Source organism: Macaca thibetana, chromosome 3 (genome assembly GCF_024542745.1).
Source record: "Macaca thibetana thibetana isolate TM-01 chromosome 3, ASM2454274v1, whole genome shotgun sequence".
Taxonomy (NCBI): domain Eukaryota; kingdom Metazoa; phylum Chordata; class Mammalia; order Primates; family Cercopithecidae; genus Macaca; species Macaca thibetana.
In genome coordinates, this window is record NC_065580.1 from 140031669 (window position 1) to 140050101 (window position 18433).

General features: G+C 53.3%; 2 protein-coding genes across 2 annotated transcripts in view; one reads left to right on the forward strand and one right to left on the reverse strand.

The window, feature by feature from the left end:
• The window catches only part of ZNHIT1 (zinc finger HIT-type containing 1), a 71880-nt gene that overhangs the window by 41798 nt on the left and 11649 nt on the right, over nt 1–18433 (reverse strand). The window lies entirely within an intron of this gene.
• On the forward strand, nt 9519–18372 carry NAT16 (N-acetyltransferase 16 (putative)). The gene is made up of 6 exons (XM_050783741.1): nt 9519–9692; nt 10593–10632; nt 15035–15179; nt 15270–15440; nt 16400–16624; nt 17266–18372. Exons 3-6 carry the CDS (start codon nt 15039–15041, stop codon nt 17836–17838), a joined length of 1110 nt encoding a protein of 369 aa, XP_050639698.1. The 5' UTR covers nt 9519–9692; nt 10593–10632; nt 15035–15038; the 3' UTR covers nt 17839–18372.

The window sequence follows — 18433 nt, forward strand, 5'->3', positions numbered from 1 at the left end:
GCAATTCTCCTGTCTCAATTTCCCAAGTACCTGGGATTACAGGTGTATGCCACCACGGCTGGCTAATTTTTTTTTTTTTTTTTTTTTTGAGACAGAGTCTTGCTCTGTCGCCCAGGCTGGGGTGCAGTGGCCGGATCTCAGCTCACTGCAAGCTCTGCCTCCCGGGTTTAGACCATTCTCCTGCCTCAGCCTCCCGAGTAGCTGGGACTACAGGCGCCCGCCACCTCGCCCGGCTAGTTTTTTGTATTTTTTAGTAGAGACGGGGTTTCACCGTGTTAGCCAGGATGGTCTCGATCTCCTGACCTCGTGATCCGCCCGTCTCGGCCTCCCAAAGTGCTGGGATTACAGGCTTGAGCCACTGCGCCTGGCCTTTTTTTTTTTTTTTTTTTTTTTTTTGAGATGGAATCTCACTCTGTTACCCAGGCTGGAGTGCAATGGCCCGATCTTGGCTCACTGCAATCTCCGCCTCCTGGGTTCAAGCGATTCTCCTGCCTCAGCCTCCTGAGTAGCTGGGATTACAGGCACGCACCACCATGCCTGGCTAATTTTTGTATTTTTAGTAGAGACAGGGTTTTACCATGTTGGCCAGGATGGTTTCGAACTCCTGACCTCATGATCAGCCCGCCTTGGCCTCCCAAAGTGGTGGGATTACAGGCATGAGCCACCGCTCCCGGCCCAGCTAATTTTTAAAATTTTAGTAGAGATGGGTTTTCACCCTGTTGGCCAGGCTGGTCTCGAACTCCTGATCTCAAGCAATCCACCTGCCTCGGCCTCCCAAAGTGCTGGGATTACAGGTGTGAGCCACCGTGCCCAGCCTAATTTTCTTTTAATCTGTAGGTTTCCTCTCCATCTCTCTCTGTCTCTTCTTCCAACTTATTTGTGGAAGAAATGAGATTGTCCTGTACATTTTCACTGCAACCTCCACCTCCCAGGTTCAAGGTATTCTCCTGCCTCAGTCTCCCAAGTAGCTGGGATTACAGGTGTGCCTCACCATGCCCAGCTAATTTTTGTATTTTTAGTAGAGACAGGGTTTCACCATGTTGGCCAGGCTAGTCTTGAGTGATCCACCCGCCTCAGCATCCCAAAGTGCTGGGATTACAGACATGAGCCACCACACCTGGCTAAAATTATATATATTTATCATATACAAAGTGATGCTTTGAAATATGTATTCTCTCTGATTTTGTGTATGTTAAATATTCTCCAGATAAAAAAGTGGGTTTTTTTGTTTGTTTGTTTTTGTTTTGTTTTTTTTAGATAGAATGTCGCTCTGTCACCCAGGCTGCAGTGTGCAGTGGCATGATCAGGGCTCACTGCAGCCTTGACTTTTTGGGCTCAAGAGATCCTCCTACAACATCCTCCTGAGTAACTGGGACTGCAGGTGTGCACCACCGCACCCGGCTAATTTTTAAAATTTTTTGTAGTGACAGAGTCTTGCTATGTTGCCCAGGCTGGTCTAGCCTAGGCCAGGCATGGTGGCTCACACTTGTAATCCCAGCACTTTGGGAGGCTGAGGTGGGTGGATCACCTGAGGTCTGGAGTTCGAGACCAGCCTTACCAACATAGACAAACCCCGTCTCTACTAAAAATACAAAATTAGTCAGGCATGGTGGTGCATGCCTGTAATCCTAGCTACTCAGGAGGCTGAGGCAGGAGAATCACTTGAATCCAGGATGCGGAGGTTGCAGTGAGCCAAGATGGTGCCATTGCACTCCAGCCTGGGCAACAAGAGTGAAACTCCATCTCAAAAAAAAAAAAAAAAATTAAATTAAATTAAATAATAAAAAATCAAACTGTATATATATATTTTTTGAGACAGAGTCTCACTCTGTCATCCAGGCTGGAGTGCCGTGGTACGAGTTTGGCTCACTGCAAGTTCTGCCTCCTGGGCTCTCGCCATTCTCCTGCCTCAGCCTCCCGAGTAGCTGGAACTACAGGTGCCCGCCACCGCACCCGGATTATTTTTTTTTGTATTTTTAGTAGAGACATGTTTTTACCATGTTAGCCAGGATGGTCTCGATCTCCTGACCTTGTGATCCACCTGCCTCGGCCTCCCAAAGTGCTGGGATTATAGGCGTGAGCCCCCGCATCTGGCCCAAAACAGTGTATGTTTAATAGCCAGCTAAAGTGAGCTACTTGTAAGAAGTGGAATTAACCAGGCCCTTAGAAGATGACAATAATGCTTGCTGAATAAATGAGCAGACATTGTAGCCAGTATTGGTTTATGTGCATGGGAAACAGGAAGCTGACGACTGGGGGAGCACAGATGTGAAACTTCACGTACATCCAAGCACAATAGTCACACACTTCTAACCTTCAGAAGTGTAGTGTGAGGCTGGGCTGTGGACTGGTTTGGGATTAGGATACTGGGAATCAGGGTGCACGGTGGCTCATGCCTGTAATACCAGCATTTTGGGAGGCCCAGGTAGGCAGATCACTTGAGATCAGGTGATGATTAACATGATGAAACCCTGTCTCTACTAAATGTGATGAAACATGTGAGGTCAATATGATGAAACTCCGTCCCTACTTAAAAAAAAAAAAATAGCTCGGTGTGTGGCGGGTGCCTGTAATCCCAGCTACTTAGGAGGCTAAGGCAGGAGAATCGCTTGAACCCGGGAGGCAAAGGTTGCCATGAACTGAGATCCCACCACCACCGCACTCCAGCCTGGGCGACAGAGGGACAGAGGGACAGAGGAAGACTGTCTCAAAAAGAAAAAAAAAAACAGGCCGGGAAGCCAAGGTGGGCAGATCACTTTAGGTCAGGAGTTTGAGACCAGCCTGGCCAACATGGTGAAACCCCTTCTCTACTAAAAATACAAAATTAGCCAGGTGTGGCGGTGTATGCCTGTAATTTCAGCTACTTGGGAGGGTGAGGCAGGAGAATTGCTTGAACCCAGGAGGCAGAGGTTGCAGTGAGTCAAGATAGTGCCATTGCACTCCAGCCTGGGCGACAAGAGCGAAACTCTGTTAAATAAATAAATAGAGAAATAGAGAAATAAATAAATAAATAAATAGTTTGTAGCTGGGTGCGGTGGCTCACATCTGTAGTCCCAGCACTTTGGGCCGAGGCGAGAGGATCACTTGAGCCCAGGAGTTCAAGACCAGTCTGGGCAACAGGGTGTGACTCTGCCTCTACAAAATTTTTTTTTTTTTTTTTTTTTTTGAGACGGAGTCTCGCGCTGTCACCCAGGCTGGAGTGCAGTGGCCGGATCTCAGCTCACTGCAAGCTCCGCCTCCCGGGTTCACGCCATTCTCCTGCCTCAGCCTCCCGAGTAGCTGGGACTACAGGCGTCCGCCACCTCGCCCGGCTAGTTTTTTGTATTTTTTTTTTAGTAGAGACGGGGTTTCACCATGTTAACCAGGATGGTCTCGATCTCCTGACCTCGTGATCCGCCCGTCTCGGCCTCCCAAAGTGCTGGGATTACAGGCTTGAGCCACCGCGCCCGGCCAAATTTTTTTTTTTTTTTTTGAGACGGAGTCTCGCTCTGTCGCCCAGGCTGGAGTGCAGTAGCCGGATCTTGGCTCACTGCAAGCTCCGCCTGCCGGGTTTACGCCATTCTCCTGCCTCAGCCTCCCGAATAGCTGGGACTACAGGCGCCCACCACCTCGCTCGGCTAGTTTTTTGTATTTTTTAGTAGAGATGGGGTTTCACCGTGTTGGCCAGGATGGTCTCGATCTCCTGACCTCGTGATCCGCCCGTCTCGGCCTCCCAAAGTGCTAGGATTACAGGCTTGAGCCACCGCGCCCGGCCCTACAAATTTTTTTTTTTTTTTTTAATTAGCAGGGCGTGGTGGTGTGCATCTGTGCTGCCAACTACTCAGGAGGCTGAGATGGGAAGATCACTTGAGCCCGGGAGTTGAGGTTGCAGTGAGCTGTGTTTGTGCTACTGCATTACAGCGTGGGCAAAAGAGCAAGACCCTGTCTCCAAAAATCAAATGAAACAGTTCATGATCACGTGTAGTGATTTTCCCTCTTTCTCTTCTTGCCTGATTCCTGAAGCTCCTGTGGGTGTTCCTCGAGCCCTGACAGTCCTGACTGCAGAATAAACAAGAGGCTTCAGTTATGCCTGAATTCCAAAGTACAGGCTGTTATACACCCCATGTGAGAATTGCTGCTCCAGTTGGCTGGATAATAATACGTACCGTCAATTGAAATGTTGTGCCAGGAATGCTCTGCCAGGCACTTTACACACATTACCTTATTTAATCTTTACTGGAAGTTGGGTGCTATGTCCTCTTTGAGACTGAGAAAGCCGTGACTTCATGACTCACCAGGAAAGTGTGGCATCTCTGATATCTGCCTTGTGGGATGATCTAGATGATTCCTGTTAGTCTATCATTCTGAGTAAGCCTTTTAGGCGCTCACTGGCTCTGTGACTTGGGGCCAATTACTTAACCCTTTCATCTCTGGTCTCCTTCCTTTGTCTGCAAGAGGAGCTGATTGTGAAGGTTGTAAAGCATACAAGGTATTGGCCAGAGGTGGTGGCTCATGCCTGTAATCCCAGAACTTTGGGAGGCCAAGGTGGGAGGATCACTTGAAGCCAGGAGTGTGAGACGAACCTGGGCAATGTAGCAAGACCCCGTGTCTACAAAAACTTTAAAAGATAAAATAAAAAGAGAAAAAGCATATGAGGGATCCAGGTCCAGGTCATTTCCTGTAAATCATTCACATCTTTTATTTCACTGCTCTCATCACAGCATAGATGTTCCATAGATAGCTGGAGACAGCCTGGGAGGTCAAGACTTGATTTGTAGATTGGGGAATTGTCGAGAGAGAGAGGTCACTGGATAGGGTGTGCTAAAGGGGATGGCAGAAGACTTAGCATTGATTTCACAGTGGGACAGGGAGAAGCAGGGTCTAAGAGGAAAACACTCAGAAGCAAAAATCCAGAGGAAGAAGTGTTCACCAGAATCCTGAGATGCCAAGGCTTTCAGCTTGCTGAGTATGAAGATTCAAGGTGGCTTATTATGGCCTGGAGAGGTGGCTCATGTCTGTAATTCCAGCACTTTGGGAGACCAAGGCAGGAGGATGGCTTGAGGCTAGGAGTTCAAGACCAGCCTGGGCAACATAGCAAGACTCTGCCTCTACAAAAAATACAATAATTAGCTGGGTGTGGTGACATGTGCCTGTAGTCTCAGTTACTCAGGGGGCTGAGGTGGGAGATCTCTTGAGCCCAGGAGTTTGAGGTTGCAGTGAGCTATGATTGTGCCACTACACTCCGGACTCCAGGTGAAAGAGCAAGATCCTGTCTCTTTTTTTTTTTTTTTTTTTTTTTTTTTTGAGACGGAGTCTCGCTGTGTCGCCCAGGGTGGAGTGCAGTGGCCGGATCTCAGCTCACTGCAAGCTCCGCCTCCCGGGTTTTTACGTCCTTCTCCTGCCTCAGCCTCCCGAGTAGCCGGGACTACAGGCGCCCACCACCTCACCCGGCTAGTTTTTTGTATTTTTTAGTAGAGACGGGGTTTCACCGTGTTAGCCAGGATGGTCTCAAACTCCTGACCTCGTGATCCGCCCGTCTCGGCCTCCCAAAGTGCTGGGATTACAGGCTTGAGCCACTGCACCCGGCCAAGATCCTGTCTCTTAAAAAAAATTTTTTTTTTCTTTTTTTTGAGACTGAGTCTCGCTCTGTTGCCCAGGCTGGAGTGCAGTGGCACCATTTTGACTCACTGCAACCTCCACATCCCGGGCTCAAGTGATTATCCTGCCTCAGCCTCCAGAGTAGCTGGGATTACAGGCACGTGCCACCATGCCCAGCTAATTTTTGTATTTTTAGTAGAGAAGGGGTTTTGCTATGTTGGCCAGACTGGTCTTGATCTCCTGACCTCAAGTGATCCACACGCCTTGGCCTCTCAAAATGTTGGGATTACAGGCGTGAGCCACGTCACCCAGCCTATCTCCAGTATTAATGGCACTAATACTTGATTGGTGCTTTATTCTCTCTCTCTCTCTATATATATATGTATGTGTATATATGTATATATGTATGTGTATATATATGTATGTATATATATACACGCACACATACACACACGTAGATACACATATATATACATATACATAGAGATGCACGTGTGTATATATATATACATGTGGGGGGGGAGAGAGAGACGTGTCTCCCTCTGTCACCCAGGCTGTCACCCAGTGGCACCTTCAGAGCTCATTGCAACTCCAGACTCCAGGGCGCTAGCGATCCTCCCGCCTCAGCCTCCTGAGTAGCTGGGACCACAGGTGCATGCCACCGTGCCCGGCTAATTTTTTTATTTTTGGTAGAGACAAGGTCTCACTATGTTGCCCAGACTGGTCTCAAACTCCTGGCCTCAAGAGATCCTCCTGCTCGGCCTCCCAAAGTGTTGGCATTACAGGCCTGAGCCAGGAGGATCACTTATGGTCAGGAGTTTGAGACCAGCCTGGCCAATATGGTGAAACCGTGTCTCTACTAAAAATACAAAAATTAGCTGGGCATGGCCAGGTGCCGTGGCTCACGCCTGTAATCCCAGCACTTTGGGAGGTCGAGGCGGGCGGATCACCTGAGGTTAGGAGTTTAAAACCAGCCTGACAAACATGGAGAAACCCAGTCTCTACTAAAAATACAAAAATTCGCCGGGCGTGGTGGCGCATACCTGTAATCTCAGCTACTCAGTAGGCTGAGGCAGGAGAATCTCTTGATCTCCGGAGGCGGAGGCTGCGGTGAGCCAAGATCAAGAGACTGCACTCCAGCCTGGGCAACAAGAGTGAAACTCCGTCTCAAAAAAAAAAAAAAAAAAAAAAAAAATTAGCTGGGCGTGGTGGTGCAGCTACTCAGGAAGCTGAGACCAGAGAATCGCTTGAACCCGGGAGGCGTAGGCTGCAGTGAGCCGAGATCGCGCCACTGGACTCCAGCCTGGGCGACAGAGCGAGACTCTTTCTCAAAATAAAAAATAAAAATAAAATAAAATAAAATAAATCCTATGGGATCTAGTCCATAGCCTTCTCAGAAGCTACTTTGCTCTTCTGTAAAATGGCTAAACAATCCCCCCTCCCCTACAGCGTTATGAAGATTCAGCTACAGTGCTTAGTAAACATTCACCACATCACCACCAGTACTGGGTAGAGGGTAGTCCTGGAACCGAGGCCAGCCACTCCAGGGCTGTCTCCTCTCAGCCAGAGCTTTCCTCCATCCCAGAGTAGGCCGCCTCCCTGCATCCTCCGAACACTTAAGAAGCTGAAAGCCACTTGTTCTTTGAGAGGGAAACTGGCTCTCCTAGATGTCTGAGAATGAAGCCTGGAACAAGATGGCTTTCCATTGGTCCAGTGAGCGGTTTGGAGGCGGGACTTACAGCGACAAGTTGCTTCTGAGTGGCTTGGATTAAGGGGAGGGGTCGAAACGTTGGGAAACTTTTGATTCTGATTGGCTGATGGAACTGGAAGTGTGTGAGTGTTGGACCAATCCAAGAGTTTCTGTTGGTGGAAGGTGTGGCTTCTGGCTAAAGGGGCGGGATTAGCATATGATGGTCTCTCTCTTTGGCCACTAGTGATTTTTTCCTTGAAATCTGTAACTTTTTGAAGTTCTTTCCCACTGTGAAGCATATGGCACCTTAACTGCAATCTGCAGTTTGGTGAGACGCACAGTGTGTTAGCCCTTTCAGAAATCAGAAATGGGGGAAGTCCTATTATCAAAAGGTTAAATAACTTGTCAGTTGCCTTTCGCCCTGCCTCAGCCTAGAAGTCCTGATTCTCATCCCTTTAACCCTTGGTGTTATTTCTGTTTAGCCCTTTAACCCTCGGTTGGAATTCCTGTATGTGGGATTCCAGGAACATGACCTTCCTTCTTATTACATTGGCACATCCAATGGGGTCAGTTTGCCTGGCTATGAAGTTATCACCTCCGAAAGTAAAAAAAAAAAAGGGAAAAAAAAAAAAAAAATGGAATAAGATGAGTGAACAATGAATTTCAGGGTGGGGGAGAGGGTAGGGGGAGCATGAGAGCTGGGCAGCCCCTGGAGAGAGGACTCCAGCAGACCTTGAAAGTCCTTAACATCTTTCCCTGCATCTCCAAAGCAGTTTACAGTTATTAGGTCCATCACTTCCCATCATCTTTCCATCAGTTACTATGTCCATTACCCAGTTTACAGTTACTTTGTCCATCACTTTCTTGGTTCCTTACAGGGTAGAACTGAAGGTGTTCTGATCTCACTTTATTTATTTATTATTTTATTTTATTTTGAGTTGGATTCTCGCTCTGCCGCCCAGGCTGGAGCGCAATGGTGCACTGCAGCCTCTGCCTCCTGGGTTCAAGCGATTCTCCTGCGTCAGCCTCCCGCGTAGCTGGGATTACAGGCGCACGCCACTGTGCCCGGCTGATTTTTGTATTTTTAGTAGAAACGGGGTTTCGCCATGTTGGCCATGCTGGTCTTGAACTCCTGACCTTAGGTGATCCGCCCACCTCGGCCTGCCAGAGTGCTGGAATTACAGGGGTGAGCCCCCGCGCCCGGCCAGGCCAGGCTAATTTTTGTATTTTTAGTAGATACGGGGTTCCACCATGTTGGCCAGGCTGATCTCCAACTCCTGACCTCAAGTGATTCGCCCGCCTCGGCCTCCCAAAGTGCTGGGATCACAGGCGTGAGCCACCGCACCCAGCCTTAAGTTCACTTTATAGGTGGGATGGAGAACCTTGTAGGAGTTAAGAGCCTGGGCCACCAGCTTATTAGAGCCAGGGGCAGCGCTGCACCCACCCGGGTCCCAACTCCACACTTTCCTCTTCCTCCCCAGCTACCAGGATCAGCATGGAGTGCAGAGCCTCCTGCGTGCAGAGGTCTGTGTGAATGTGCCACAGTGTGCGCTGCCTACCTGGAGGTCTTTCTGCCTGCTGCCCCGCGGGGTACTTTGTGGACTGAGGGGCCTTGTGCACCTGGGGGACCAGGGTGCTCGGGCGCCCACACCGTGGTGAGAAGATGGAGAGGTCTTGGCCTCCCTTAGCCTCTCAACTTCTGTCTCTTGATGTCTCTTCGCCTTCCCGGTGTTCTAAGGTTTCTGATTCCCTCGATCAGTTTCCGGGGACGAAGGCTCGGAGTCCCCCTTCCCAGCCGCTCTTACAATGGAGGCAGGAGATTTCATCGAGGGGTGGCTCCTGGAGGAGGGGGACTTCGGGGCAATGGGGGACCCCCAGACAGAGAACAGAGGTGCTGGGCGTGGGGTGGGGAGATAACTAAGCCAGCAACTCCAGCATTACCACCACCAAAACCCGAGACATCCCGATCCCCAGTCCCACTCCCCAGCCGGGATACGGGGCGGAGTCTCGGCAGTAGGGCTTGAGGCCACCCAGCTGCCCAGGGCGCACCCCGACCCCCGGCCCGCCAGCAGGGCACGAGTCCGCTCCGGATCCGTCCCGGGTTTCTCCCGTGTCGCCGGGGTCTCCGCCCCTCTAAGCTGCCGCCGAAGCGTCGCCGCGGGAGCCACGCGTGCCACCCGAACCCCTGAACCGCTGGGCGCCCCGGCCCGCGTCGCCAACGGTGCTGCGGCGCAGCCCCGGAGCTGACCTTCGACGTTCGAGTCGGGCTCCGACAGCGCGGCGGAGTCCCCGAGCATCATCCTCCTTTGACTCTTGGGGGCTCCAAAGGGACCTCTCGCTTGGCACCGGGGGTGTCTGCGCCCGCCGCCCGCCCCGATTGGCTTTGCGGCATCTCGGCCCTGGCTCCAGCTCCGGCTCCGGCGAGGTAGGGGGGCGGCCGGGCCTGGGGACTTGGGAGGGGGCTAGCGTGCTCCTTCACCGCAGAATGGGGCAGCAGAAGGCCACCGCCCCCCAGGGGTACCAAGGGGCTGCGCCCCCTTCTGCCCACCCCTCCCAGTCCGGTGACCCAGAAAACTGAGTCAGAGGCTGCGCTTCAGGTGTCCAGAAGGGCTCCCCCGCCCCCCTCTGTTGCCATGTCGCTCCCACCTGTCCCCAGGGTCCGGTGCCCAGGGGAACCCTCGCCAAACAGACAGCTCCCTTCGCAGTCTTCCTCTCGCCCAAGCCCAAGCCCCCACTCCGGGATAGAGGCAGGGGGATGACCCTCACTCGGGAAGACCCTCCAGGACAGCCCCCCTCCTCCACGACTATGGCCCTCTGGGGTCCCCACCCCTATTCGCTGGGCCAACTTCCTCAGCCCCTGCCTCTGCCCACTCCCTAGGCCTTCCCTTCCGCCCCCACTTCATCGCCTCTCCCTTGTCTCTGTTTCCAAGGTTGTTCTCTTCCAGCCTTTTTTCTGACTTTCTTTTCCCCTTGACCCCTTCCGCCCCCGGATCCCCGCCCTCCACACCCCGGGGCGAAGGGGGTGTGTCACGCTCCTTTCTATTTACAGTGTCCCAGGGGAGGGGGTGCGTGCTAGGATTTTTTTTTTTTTTAATCTGCTGGGCCCGGAGTCACGAGGTGTCATGTCTGTGATTCAGTGTCGAAGCCTCCTCCCGCTTCCCGGCCTGTCCCCTGCGGCCGCATCTCCTGTCTGCTTTTGTTTGCTCTCTGCCTCCATTCCCGTTCTTTTCGCTCTCATCTTTGGGCGCTTTGTGCAGCCGCCTTCTTTGTCTCCGCCTCCCCGGCGACTGGGCTCTCCCTTCCCTCCCTCTGCTCCCTCCCCCAGTGTCAAGAAGCCATCAGCCTCAAGGGCATCGATATTTCAGGTGTGTGGGGGTGCGGTGGGAGTGGGGTGCGGGTGGGTGGGCTCCCGGCATTCCCAGCTCTGACTCCGATCATGCCCAGCTATGACTCGGATCACCCCCTCCCCAAAGCAATCATTCATATTTATGAGATTTAAAGAATGTCCCCAAGGATGTGGGGATAGGGATGAAGAAAGAAATGCTGTCCCTCTTTTTTTTTTTTTTTTTGACGGCATCTCACTCTTGTTGCTCAGGCTGGAGTGCAATGGCACAATCTCGGGTCGCCACAATCTCTGCCTCCCGGGTTCAAGCGATTCTCCTGCCTCAGCCTCCTGAGTAGCTGGGATTACAGGAATGCGCCAGCCGCCAGGCTAATTTTTTTTTTTTTTTTTTTTTTTTTTTTTAGTAGAGACAGGATTTCTCCATGTTGGTCAGGCTGGTCTCCAGCTCCTGACCTCAGATGATCCGCCTCCCTCAGCCTCCCAAAGTGCGGGGATTAAAGGCATGAGCCACCTTGCCTGGCCAAGAAATGCTGTTCCTCTTTTAGGAGGGTGTTTGGTCCAGGAGATACCTGGACTACGTCCCCGACAGTGCCCTGGACTCACCAGCTGCCTCCACCTCTGCCTAGACATCTGATGAGAGTTAAGAGTTCCATGGAACCAGGCTAGAGGGTGCTGGACTGGAGGGTAGGAAGCGGTCAGCGTGTGAAGCAAGGGTTACGGGCCAGCCCACAGGTTTGGCTTGGTCTGGAATCCCTGACCTGTTTTATTACTCACCTCCTCCAAGGTTTAAGGACCTGGGAAGCTTTGTTCATGTCCCCAAAAAGGGAATGGGGTAGAGGTGGTGCCTAGGTTGAAAGATGGGGGATGCGTTGGAAAGTTCTTCCTTCCCCGTGACTCTGGGAACTCCCCACGTCCACCCCTACCCTTACCTCCTGCCACAAACAACCTTATCTGAGATGTAGAAATACCATTTGGAAAAGGTCTCCCCACTGTAAGCAAGGGAAGGAGACTGGAGCCGAATGTCTTGAATGAGTCAGGTGGGTTCCAGTCTACCCGTTGCTCACACCTCATCACCTTTGGGGGCAGCGAGGGTATTGCTGGAGGCACCACTGAACCACCAGCTTGCATTTTCCTGGGAGCCATGAAGAGCTGCTTCATGTTGCCTGGAGCTGCAGATGGAGTCAGAAGCTAACTTGCTCTTCTTTGGGTCGCATTGTCCCCAGAGTGTGGTGCAAGAGGTCTGGGGCTTGGGTTGGTCCCAGGCGTGGAGGCTTGTGTGTTGGCATAGGGATTGCTGACCCTGTGGGCCAGACAGTGAGGGAGTTCCCAGCAACTCCATCTCTGGTTCTTCATCATCTTATCCCACCTGGGCCCTTCAACTCCTATTCAAGGACCCAGTAGTTCCCCTCCTTGCTCTTCAGGCTGAGTTCAGAGATCCAGATACACTACAAAGAGATCTTGGCCGGGCATGGTGGCTCGCACCTAATATCCCAGCACTTTGGGAAGTGGAGGTGGGAGGATCGCTTGAGCCCAGGAGTTCAAGACCAGCCTGGGCAACATAGTGGGACCCCATCTCTAAAAAAATTAAACATTTAAAAAAGTAACCAAGTGTAGTGGCACACGCCTGTAGTCTCAGCTACTCGGGAGGCTAAGGTGGGAGGATTGCTTGAGCCCAGGAGGTTGAGGCTGCAGTGAGCTATGATGATGCCATTGCATTCCAGCCTGGGCGACAGAGCAAGACCCTGACTCAAAGAATAAAATAAAATAAACAAAAAAGCAACAACAATAATAATAAGAGGTCTTCTCCCCTGGCCTGGAAGCCAAGGAAACTTAACTTTTAGCCTGGCTCTACCCAGACTGAGTCACCTCAGGCAAGGCTAATCTCCTTGATTGTGAAATCAAGGGTAATCTCCTTGATTGTGAAAACAATGGGTTGAAACTGATGGTCTCTAATGGCCCCAGCAGGGGATCTAAATCCTCTGAGCTTGGCTTCCTCCTCTCCTCTGATAATTCTGGCTCCATATCCTGGTAACTTCCAGGTATTGGAATCAGATGAGAAAGAATCAGAAAACAAAGAGGGAGATGGAACTCTTGTCTTGAAGCTTGGTTTGTATAGCGAGCATACCGTGTTTAGGCAAGCTCTGTTTATGACTTGGAAGTGCAAACCACTCCTTGGTCCCACTGCTGGTCAACCTTCCCCAAACCTAGGAACCTAGGTCAGGCTTTTGTAAAAAAAAAAAAAAAAAAAAAAAAAAAAAAAACCAAAAAAAAAACCAAAATAAAACTCCAGTTAAGTCAATATCACCCCCACAGAGTAGCTGGTCTTTGTGCCCTTGGGATGTTGGTTAATGAGGCTTAATGTAGGTTATCTGAGGTGAGCATTATCATTGGCTGAAAGAGAGAGGGGGGATTTGATTGGTCGATTTGGCTGATCTGGAAGAGACAGGCCCAGAAATAGAAGTCGCTGGGACTTGGTTAGGGGGCTTTCTCTTTCGTTTTGATGGAACTCGGACAGAACCCTTTTCAAATGGTTCCTAGTCCTGGAGTGGACAGAGCCCAAGTCTCCCTATGGGGAAGAGGGGCAGAAGGAAGGAAAGGAGGGTGGGGGTGGGGGTTGATTGGCTTAGAAGGAATGGCTCGACATTTTCTTTTTCTTTTTCTTTCTTTTTTTTTTTTTTTGACAGAGTCTCTGTTGCCCAGGCTGGAGTGTAGTGGCTCAACCTTGGCTCAGGCTCACTACAACCTCCACCTCCCGGCTTCAAGTGACTCTTGTTCCTCAGCCTCCCTAGTAGCTGGGCTTACAGGCATCCACCACTATGCTCGGCTAATTTTTGTATTTTTGGTAGAGATGGTGTTTCATCATGCTGGCCAGGCTGGTCTCGAACTTCTGACCTCAGGTGATCTACCCACCTTGGCTGAGCCACCGTGCTAGGCTGCCTTGACATTTTCTAGTGGAGCTGTCTATCTTGCTTATATTTGAATGTGTATGTCAAGAGGTGGAGGTGGGGGGATGGGGAACTGGGGCAGCAATATGGAGGATATATGGGGTCTACACTCTCCTCCCTTTGCCCTGGCTGGGATTGTAACTGGCAGTGGCAGGAAATGGGGGTGGGGGTGAATCCTCCACTGTTCTCTGGGAACTTTCTTGTGTACAGAGGGGAGTTTCTTTCTCATGTTGTCCTTGCAGAGGTCTTAGAGAGGTTATGGGGTCCTTGAAGGAGTGTGCCTCTTTTTTTTTCCTTCTTTTTCTTTTCTTTTTTTTTTTTTTTTGAGACAGGGTTTCTCTCTGTCACACAGGCGGGAGTGCAGTGGTATGATCATGGCTCACTGCAACCTTTGCCTCCTTGGCTGAAATGATCCTCCCACTTCAGCCTCCAGAGCAGCTGGGACTACAGGCCCACCGCACCACCATGCCCGGCTAATTTTTTTGTATTTTTTGTAGAGACAGAGTCTCACTATATTGCCCAGGCTGTTCTTAAACTCCGTGACTCAACCAATCCACTTGCCTTGGCCTCCCAAAGTGCTGGGAGTACAGGTATGAGTCTTCGTGCCCGGCCTTCCTGTTTTGTGTTTTTTTTTTTTTAACTACCCCCAAATGCCTTTTTTCTTTTGCCTGGGTCCCTGGTTGCCGGCTGGGCCTGGAGGAGATCTGGGGCTGGTCTATGGGGAGCTCACAGGGTTCTAAGTTTCTGACTGTTAGGGAGCATCCCGTAAGAGTGGAGTGGGTAGAGCTGAGATTTCTGGAAACTGGTGGGAAGAGGGAGGGAGCTGGGAGCCCTCCATTCCCAGGGTCTGTGTGGACAGCAGAAAAGAAAGGGTGTTTGTGGGCCAGGTACAGTGGCTCACACCTGTAATCCCAGCACTGTGGGAGGACAAGGTGGGAGGATCTTGAGCCCAGGAGTTTGAGACCAGCCTGGGCAACATAGCGAGATCCCTATCTGTATTTAAAAATAATAAGAAGAAGTGAAGAAAGGGGCCGGTGTGGTGGTTCATGCCTGTAATCCCAGCACTTTGGGAAGCTGAGGTGGGAGGATCACCTGAAATCAAGGGTTCAAGACCAGCCTGGCCAACATGGTGAAACTCCATCTCTACTAAAAATACAAAAATTAGCCAGGCATGGCGGCACCGTGCCTGTAGTCCCAGCAACTCAGGAGGCGAAGGCAGGAGAATAGTTTGAAACTGGCAGGCAGAGATTGCAGTGAGCCGAGATCGCGACACTGCACTCCAGCCTGGGAGACAGAAGGAGACTCCATCTCAAAAAATAAATAAATAAATAAATAAATAAAAATAAAAGAAAGAAAGAAAAGAAAAGAAAAAGAAAGAGTATTTGTGTAGGAAGGGGCATTAGGACCGTTTGTGTGCAGGGGCCCAGATGTGGAAACGAAGGGCTCTGATCCACCTGCTGCATTCTCTTTTTTCTGCAGGGTCATGAAGCTGGAAGCCAGCTGTGGCACAGCCACCTCAGAGGTCACTAAGCCAGAAAAGGAGGCTGCCCGAGATGCAGAGCCAAGCTCTGAAACCTGGCCACAGGAGGTGGAGGCCGAGCCCAGGTCCGGATGGGGGCCTGAGGCTGAGGCTGAGCCCCGGGGGGCCGAGTCAGGGTCTGAGGCCAAGGCCGAGTTGTCGGGGGCCGAGCCTGGGTCCAGATCGGGGCCTGAGGCTGAGGCCGAGCCACTGGACTTCGTGGTAGCCACGGAACGGGAGTTTGAGGAAGTGCTGGCCATCTCGGGGGGCATCTACGGCGGCCTGGACTACCTTCCCAGCCGCTACCACAGCTGGCTCCGGGACCCCGACCGCACGGTGGTGCTGGCCAAGCGCAACGGAGGCGTGGTGAGCCCGGGGGCAGGGCCCAGGTGACATGGGGTGAAGCCACCTGCGGGTGCGTGGACCTTAGGAAGAGGAGGATGAGAGCTTCTCCCCAGCCTTCGTCCGGATGCTGAGGAAGCGCAGGGCTTGCAGCGCGGATCCAGGGGCTATGTCAGTGAGGGTGGGGTGGAGGACTCCTAAAGCAGAGGAACCAGAGGGACAGGTGAGCACTTGGAAGTTTGAGGATCCACTGGAGGATTTTTCTGGGGGTAAAAGCAAAAGAGGTGGGGAGCAGGAGAGACAGGGTAGGCTAAGGGTGGGAGCAGGATGAGCTTAGAGTTGGGCTGGGGGAGGAGCTAAGAGGAGGTGGAGCGTGGTAAACTCCCCCGGAAGGAGCCAGAGAAGGGGCGTGGCTAGCGGTCCAGGACATGACACACTCGGAGCTGGAGCATCTCACAAGGTAGAAGGGGCCGGGCGCGTCGGCTCACGCCTGTAACCTCAGCTCTTTGGGAGGCCGAGGCTGGAGGATCACTTGAGGCTAAGAGTTCCAGACCAGCCTGGGCAACATGGGAGACCTCCGCTCTAAAAAATAAAAATAAAGAAAAAGCCGGGAGTAGGGGTGCGTGTCTGTGGTCCCAGCTACTAGAAAGGCTTGGGGGTGGGGGGCATCGCTTGAGCCCAGGAGTTTGAGGCTGTAGTGACCTGTGATCGCACCACTGCGCTCCAGCCTGGGTGAGGAGACCCTGTCCTAAATTTAAAAAAAAAAAAAAAAAAAAAAAAATGGTGGACGAGGCCCTGGCGATTGACTGTTCTGCCGGCTCTGTAATCTGAGGCCCAAGGGCCGTGCCAACCCAGGCCTGGCCTGGTGCCCGAGTGGTGACGACGGAGTGCTCAGCGTGTGGGAAGTGGAGAGCCCAGTGAGCCGACAGCCCTGGCAGGGGCGGAGGCGGGGAGGGCCCCCGGCTAACGGCCTCGGTCCGCAGATCGCGCTGGAGTCGGTGAACGTGATCGACGCCGGGGAGACGGCGCTGGTGGAGGGCCTGCGCGTGGCGCCCTGGGAGCGCGGGAAGGGCGTGGCCGGGCTGCTGCAGCGCTTCTGCTCGCAGCTGGTCAAGCGACAGCACCCGGGGGTCAAGGTGGCACGGCTCACCCGGGACGACCAGCTGGGCCCCCGGGAGCTGAAGAAATACCGCCTAATCACCAAGCAGGTGAGAAGGACGGGGAACTCCGATGGCTGGGCCTCTCTGCTGGGGCACACGAGGAGACCCTCCCCACCCCCAGCAGAACACGGGCTTGCCTTCTCTGTGGGCTCTACCGAGTGGCGCGGCCCCTGAGCCTTGCCCTGGGACTCCCAGTCCTCACCAGACCTTTTGACCCAGGGGAAGCCAAACTCCCGACTCCCAGCTTGAAACCCTAGTCCTCGCTTCCCAACTTCGGGCACCCTGCCTCCCCTAGGATCCTGCCTTTGTTCAGGGACCCAAGCATCCTCCTCTGAGCCTTTGTCCTCCCTCTGCGCCTCTCCAATCCTACTGACTGATCGGCCTCCCTGGCTTTCAAGTCCCTGGAGACTCGGGGACCCGCACCCTCGGTTCCCTGGCTACTCCATACTGATCCCACCTCTTCTTGGGGATCCACGTATTGGGAGCCTGTGACCCTGGTCCCTGTCTGGTACCCTTGAAACCCAGGCTTTCCCATACCCTACTCGGCCCGGAGCCCTCACAGTCGCTCCTCCGGAGGGACGCAGGTGGGAGCCTGTGGCCGTGAACTTGGGAGTGAAGATGCCTGCCGAGAGGCACCGGGCTCGCTAGCCCTCCCGCGCCGGCCCCGCGCTCACTCGTGCCCCCCGCAGGGCATCCTTTTGGTCCGATTCAACGCGTCCGCGCTGCTGGCCGGGCTGGGCGCGCGGCTGGCTGCTCTGCGGACCTCCGGCACCTTCTCACCGCTGCCCACCGAGGCCGTGTCCGAGGCAGGCGGCGACGTGGCACGCCTCCTGCTGTCGCCCTCCGTGCAGCGTGAAGTGCTTCCGGGCGGGACCATCATCCAGGACTGGCAGCCCTACCGGCCTAGCGAGAGCAACCTGCGCCTGCTGGCGGCCAAGGGCCTGGAGTGGCGCGTGGACAGCCGCGCGCGCCCGCGCGTGCTCACACTGTGCACGCGCCCCTTCCCCATCCCGCACGGAGGGGACGGCACTTGGCGCTATCTCAACATCGACGCCTTCGGCAGCGACGGCGCGCAGGTGCAGAGCCAGCTGCTGTGGCACCTGCAGCGCCAGGCCCCGCGCCTCGCCGGCCTCAACGTCATGTGCCAGCTCTTCCTGGAGCCCCAGCTGTGGTCGCAGCTGGCTGACTTCTGCCAGGCCGGGCTGGGGCTGGAGCTGGTGAAGGGTTATACTGAACAGTACCTGCTGGAGGCCGACATCTGAGGCCTCTCCTCTGGCGGGGAATGGGAAAAAGAAGTACTTTGGACTCGCCCCCTTCCACAGTTTCCCCCACCAGCCTCTCTCCTGCCATTTCCGATGCTGCATCCCCTGGGAAGTCCCCTCTGAGTCCTGCCCTCCTGCCGTTACCGGCGCAGGTCCCCCTACTCTGTCCCTTTTCCCCTCACTATCTTGCCTCTAGCTCCCCCAAACACCATTGCCCATTCCCTGACCTGAACTTGCCGACTATTGGGTGTGGGGTGGAGGTGGGGGCCTTGAGTTGCTATTATCCACCCTTTTCCCAAAGAACTGGTCCCTGCACAGGCTTCAGAGTCCTTCCTTCCTTCTCCATTACCTCAGCCCGGGCGTGAACTCCCCCTTTCCTGGCTTCTCCCTTCTGCCCCCTCCTGGGTGGAAGCGCTCAGGATTGTGTGGGATGCCAATTCACATTTCTTTTCTTCCTCCTGCCCTTTCTAAAGCCCTAAAAACTGGCCCTGCACTGCCCTCTCCACCTCAAGCCCCTCCCCCCGCTCAAGTGCCAGAGATTTGCTCTGGTGCCAGAGATCAGTGCCCTCTCCCCAATTCTCTCTAGCCTCCCATC

Excerpts from the sequence above, each read along its gene's own strand:
- NAT16 (XM_050783741.1), top strand. The coding sequence starts at position 15,039 with ATGAAGCTGGAAGCCAGCTGTGGCACAGCCACCTCAGAGGTCACTAAG. Across the intron at positions 15,180-15,269 it reads GGTCCGGATGGGGGCCTGAG|GCTGAGGCCGAGCCACTGGA; the intron begins GCTGAGGCTGAG and ends TCGGGGCCTGAG. Across the intron at positions 15,441-16,399 it reads CCAAGCGCAACGGAGGCGTG|ATCGCGCTGGAGTCGGTGAA; the intron begins GTGAGCCCGGGG and ends CTCGGTCCGCAG.